Below are 6,000 nucleotides of genomic sequence, written 5' to 3'. Positions count from 1 at the left end.
TGGTGTTGATGCAGTTCCTAGATCATAATATCCAACCTCAGACCTACAGTATTATTGTATTCATTATCCATCTGCTTATATGTGAATACTATAGAACTGTCAAAATATTCTTTGATGATTTTAAACACTGGAACTCCTGATGAATTTGATTTTCTATGTGCATTATATCAGTGCATTAATAGTTTCCTTATAAAGACCTTTATACACAGACCACAAATATAAACACACAACAAATTTATTATTAAATAAGTAGAAAGATAAAAGTAATAGCAATTATTTACGCTTTGGAAACAAATCTACCCCATCATGCGACAAATTGTGGATAATTTTCAAAACAAGTGAATTACAGCTTAATAAGACTTTCTTTACACGTAATTTAGAATCCGTTCCTCAAACTGTTTTCATATACAAATAAGTTCACACTCATTGCCTGTATAATGTGCAGAATGCAATTGATGGGTTACTCCCCACGTAGCAGGTTTAAAGGAAAATAAACATGGCGAGTATAAATTTCTAATACTGCATCTTTGCTCATCAAACATACTTGATAAACCTTTGTTGATGGATATGGAACTTTTGAAATCAACTGTTTTGTCAAACTATACTTCTCATAAGCCATAACGCAAATGGTTAATTTAGTCCCAAAATTACCACGTTTTCAGTAAAGAAACATAATTGTTATAAATGCATGGTGGTAAGATAATGGGTATGGAATACAGTACTTTGCTGTTGCAGAGTATGGAAGATAAAAGGCTAATGTTCAATCTGAAGCAATTCATTTCATGAAGTCCTGTGTACTCTTCATTCTGAAGTGAATGCTCGTGTTGCCAGCTAATACTCTTCTGGCTCCTGAGTCAGTTCTTCACCCTGAACCTGAACTTCATCTGGCACTGCAAATCCTTCCTGCAAATTAAAAATAAATACATTAATATACAGTATTTCTACATAATATCATAAATAAATAATAAAAACCATACATACATCTGTAGCATATAGCACATCCATAAGTCGCTGAACAAGGTCAATATTCTCCTGCCCATGTTCTTGGCAAATCAATTCAATTTCTCTCAGTTTTCCAAAGTAGAAGTCCCTTTCCTTCTCAACTCCTTCCAGTGCGAGTTTTAATGAACTCACCTGCTCAATTGGGAAAATAAAAGTTATTCAAAAATTGTATTGCAAAGAGTCTCAGGAATGTTTAACTGCAAATAGAAACTTTCTTGAAAAGTATTCTAACTAATTTTCAAGACACATTCAGCATTACTAAATTGAAGAAGTTTGTTCTCGCCACATCAAGGGCCAACAAATCTCTCTGAAAGGGAACTAAAATATTTTATCATTATTGAATTTCTAGTATAGAAGAACCCAAAAGATTGAAATGTATTACAACATATATTGTGGATTGTATTGTTGCCTGGAGATGTGGTGCCACAATCCATTCTAGCCTCTACGTGCTAAATGTTACCCAGACTAAGCTCATATGAAGATATTCTGCAGGTCAGGCAGCATCCATAGAGAGAAACAGAGAACTGGCAAAGTTTTTCCACTGAAAGGGCCAGTGAGTGTTCTCATACTATCTTACTAAAACTCCAACTTTAATTACCCACTAAAAACCTACAGCCAGGAGGTCCAATTTTCATCCTATCACAATACATCCAGACTAGCACTGGCACTCCAAAGCTACCCTGCTCACTGACAGACAGAACCAGAAGATGACAGTGAAGGAGCCACTGCATTTCTCTGACTGGGAGTGGAAGACCTGGTGTATGGGTGAAGAGAAGTTCCTCTTCCCAAGAGACTGGGAAGAGGAGGCCATACCAGTACACACAGTCAACCTGGTTTGAAGTCACCTATGTTAGTGAGGTCTCTCGAATGCAGACGAATGGCCAGTAATTCAGAAAAAATGCACATGACCTTTACTGCCCCTTCAGGGTAAGTGTCACACTCTTCTCTCTGCCACTGCACCTTCCATCATGAAATGCCCCCTCACCTTCAGTGTTGCCTGCAACACATTCTCTAACCCACTCTCTTCCCCTCAGTCTTCCACACCAATAATCCCGCATGTTTTCCCTACTGACACCTGACTTCATCAGTACACCTCACTACCTTTTCCACATATGCAAAGTAGTTGTACCATTGTCATCGAGCTTTTCCCCCCCCGCCTCCCCCCCATTATAACAGAAGACGGTCCATAACAGAGCACAGAGGGGTTGTATGGGTGGGGCAGGTTCCCAACATCAGTACCTTCATCCCTACAAGACAGACTCCTGGCCCTTGCAGAAGACCAAGACATCAGTGTTCTTCCAAAACAGTAAGTATCACTCTGCATGCCACTGCCAGTCTTCGGTTATTACTCAATGAGCAACACATCCAACTACTGGCCGTGACATCTGGTTTCTTTTGTCTTACATGTTGAGAGGTTAGCTGAACATCGACAGAGAAGCAGACAATCCTCCTGGACCTCTGAGAACAAGCGGATAGAGGCCTCAGAGGAAGAGCTGGCAAGGCTGTCTCCTTTACTGCTCACCAGTCAAGATACAGACATGTCAGTATAGACAAAGCAAGTGGGTGTTTATAATTTGGGGTGCAAATCACCAGAAGAGTTCCACACCTGGCTGCAGAAGAAAAGTCCCAGAGAGCCAACAATCCGACACTGCTACAGACCAGCCCCAAGCAGATGATCCTGTGGTTATGGCAATCAGGGAATTCATCCAAATACACATTAGAGAGCAGCAGCAGCATATAGGCATATGGGATGTAATATCCTCATTGGCTGCATCTCTGCTAGGAATCTTGTGACAGTCTTTCTCCATGAACAAGCTGGTGGCTGCCATGGAGAGCCAGGTCTAGCTACGTAGGCTGCTGGAAAACTATGAACACTTTCACTCCATCATCCCATGCACTGGTCCCAAGTACTGAAGACATGGCAACACTGGGCAGGGAACCTTGACTGAAGTCCTTGACCCTTCCTCACATGGAAGCAGTGCAGTGACAGGAGGTGGAACCACACAGGCTCCTTGACCTGCACTCAAGACAATGCAGAGGACAGGTTTTCCATTTACACTCTGTCACCATCCAACCATTGGAAGTTCAAACCAAGGAGGGTCAACATTGTCTCACCCATCTCGACAAGTTGCCCTGGAGTAATCTCACCAAACCTCCAAAGCAAAAAACAACAGGTTCCGCCACTCCAACTATGGAACAAGGGAGTGCACGGAGATGTAGTGAGAGGGAGAGAAAGGAGGAAACATACGACACAGACACTTTAGTGAAATGGCTGAAGGTGGCTTTTTTGTAAGCAAAACAACATACAAAAATGTTGGCAATGTTTAAGAGGCATTTAGATTGACATGAACAGGCAGGGAAGAGAGATACAGACCATGGGAGACAGATGGGTTTAGTTTAGAATGGCATCATGGTCAGCACAGACATTGTGAGCCAAAGCTCTGTTCCTATACTGTACTATGTTCTATCAATCAGTGAATCCCCTTCCACAGAGGAAGAAATTATTCTGCCCACTCTGGTGTGGTCACAACCTTTTTCTTCCTATTATGCTGGAATCAAAAGTGCACAATGGAAAAAAACAGTGAGTGATCACCTGCTAGCACTTTCCAGCGTGATCCTGTCAGTTAGTCCCCACATATTCACATCCCTTTCATGTTAGCCAATTCAAAGGATTCAGACTTGCCAATGTCACAACTCAATTCTACCACATCTACCTACCCTTCTCACCCAGACCCTGGCATGAGATGCAGATTTCAAATGCTCATTAACTGTACCTCTTCCCCACAGATGCCAGGTTGCTTCTGGCCGAGAATCACTACCAGCATTACATCTTTCCCAGACAAGCTTTGAAGTAGTCACCTTAAAATTTTTTTGCTGCCTCCTTCACAACTGTATTGCACTTTTGTCCAACATCTGTGGCTCCCAGTTCCAAAAACTGAAAGCTGCCGAGGCCCAGTGTCATAACAATGGCCATACCTACTGACCCACTTTCTTCCCCCTTAGTTTCTGTGGGCCAAGCCAACAGATTGACCATGGCTCCAACATATCTTCCCAACTGCATTAGCCCTACACCCAAACTTGCCACAGTGGACTGACTGTAGCCCACTCTCTGGACTGCACAGACACAAATTCCCTGTCCAAGATCACCTCCCTGACCAGATGCCTGTGACCAATGTCCTTGACTGATTTGGGATGCTTCCCTTAACTTAAAATGCCTGTATCCTTTACCAACAGATGTCACAATGGACTTCAGTGATAACTACATCCCTTAAGAGTTAAATACATAGCTCTCTGCTTCCTACACATTCAGTGCATTTGCTCTGTAAACTAATGACATGGGAAGATGTGAAATTGCTGTAGCGCAATGCCATCGAGCAAGATGTGCACCCACTAGAGTGAAGGCTGCTGGCAATGATGCATGCTGCCCATTTCTGTGACTTCACTGATGGACACAGCAAGGCAGGGATCCGATGAGCAAGTGAGTAGGTACTAACTGACCTAGTGCCAAAAAGAACAAGCAAACAATCCTGAGATGCAGTGTCGTGCAATCTGCAAGCTGAGTGCCTGTCCAAATTGCAGTGTTGGGATTCAAGTGGCTGGGATGCCCTGCACTACATTACTAGTATGCTGTGCAGAAGAGTGTGTGTTCAAGTGGTGCCTGGGAATCATGCCCCAAGATGATGTGTGTGTCCAAGATGGCAGTAGTTTGGAGCAGAAACTGCCAGGTACACAGCCTGATCTCCTTAAGTTTTCCCAACATCTATTAATTTTTACTTGCATTTATCAGTATGCGATTATAATTGGCTTTATCTAGTTTGTTGACAAGTTTAGTAAGGTGCGAGCCAGTTTATTTAATGAGGTGCCTGGGGATGTTAAACCAGTGTTTAACATAGGTTACTCTCTATCCACAGGCAGCTTGCTGCTGCATAGTGAGAACTGCGTTACACCACTTGTGAAACAAGAGTTGATCTCTATGTCAAGCTGGGCATTGCCACATGATTCTGTCACACATTTTGCCATAGCCTGTCACAGCCTATAAGATTCCACCCAGAGTTACTTGACATTTCATGTCTGAGATTGGGCCCATGGTTCTGATAAAAGGTTACAGACCTGAAAAATTAATTCTAGTTTTCTATCCATAAATGCAGCCTCACCTGCTGAGTATTTTCAATACCTGTATTATTTTGCTTTTATCTTACATGAAATCACTGGACACTCTGTTCTTAAGCAGAGCAGTAGCCAGAGTATTATGACAGTGTTACCAACATTCGACAATCACAAAGTTGGTTTACAATTTTATTCAAAGAGATGGCTCCCAACTATCCTCCAAAATATGTTAACAGTATTCAAGAAATCAAGTGATTTACCTTACAATGCTACATAAGAGACATCTTGGTGGTTCTATTCTTTATTTATTCAGCACAAGCAGTAATTTTGGGAGTGAAAATTTAAATAAAAACATTTGTAGCTGTTTTCTACTGACCTGATCATTGATTAGATTAGATTCCCTAATGTGGAAACAGGCCCTTCGGCCCAACAAGTCCACACCGACCCTCCGAAGAGTAATCCACCCAGACCCATTCCCCTACCATGTATTTACCTCTGACAAATGCACCTAACACTATGGGCAATTTAGCATGGCCAATTCACTTAACCTGCACATCTTTGGAGTGTGGGAGGAAACCCACGCATTCACGGGGAGAATGTGCAAATTCCACAGACAATTGAACCCGGGTCCCCGGCACTGTGAGGCAGCAGTGCTAACCAATGAGATTGCATCTTTGTAAACCAGAGTGACACTGATTGACACATTGAATCAAAATATACGTAATGCATGCATACCAAGTACAACTCCATGTCTTGTAAGCCATTGTCTCAAATTAGTACATGTCACTCACCTCACCACCTCAGGTAACCAAAGGATCAAACTTTATATGGCTACCCTAGATCTCCTACAATTCTGTGGTCAAGAAAGCTAAACTCCTGTGACATAACTGT

General features: G+C 42.2%; 1 protein-coding gene across 3 annotated transcripts in view; it reads right to left on the bottom strand.

Moving 5' to 3' along the window:
* Positions 1-219: 219 nt before the first annotated feature.
* Positions 220-6,000, bottom strand: part of mapre2 (microtubule-associated protein, RP/EB family, member 2) — a 124,550-nt gene continuing 118,769 nt past the window's right edge. For all 3 annotated transcript variants that reach the window (XM_072570484.1, XM_072570485.1, XM_072570483.1), the window contains exons 6-7: positions 982-1,134; positions 220-903 (exon numbers count right to left, since the gene is read on the bottom strand). In XM_072570484.1, coding sequence (XP_072426585.1) covers positions 832-903; positions 982-1,134 — 225 coding nt within the window. In that variant the 3' untranslated portion in view covers positions 220-831. The remainder of the gene's footprint in view (positions 904-981; positions 1,135-6,000) is intronic.

Source organism: Chiloscyllium punctatum, chromosome 5 (genome assembly GCF_047496795.1).
Source record: "Chiloscyllium punctatum isolate Juve2018m chromosome 5, sChiPun1.3, whole genome shotgun sequence".
Classification (NCBI taxonomy): Eukaryota; Metazoa; Chordata; class Chondrichthyes; order Orectolobiformes; family Hemiscylliidae; genus Chiloscyllium; species Chiloscyllium punctatum.
Note: the sequence above shows the minus strand (reverse complement) of the source record. Positions and strands in the feature narration are given on the sequence as shown.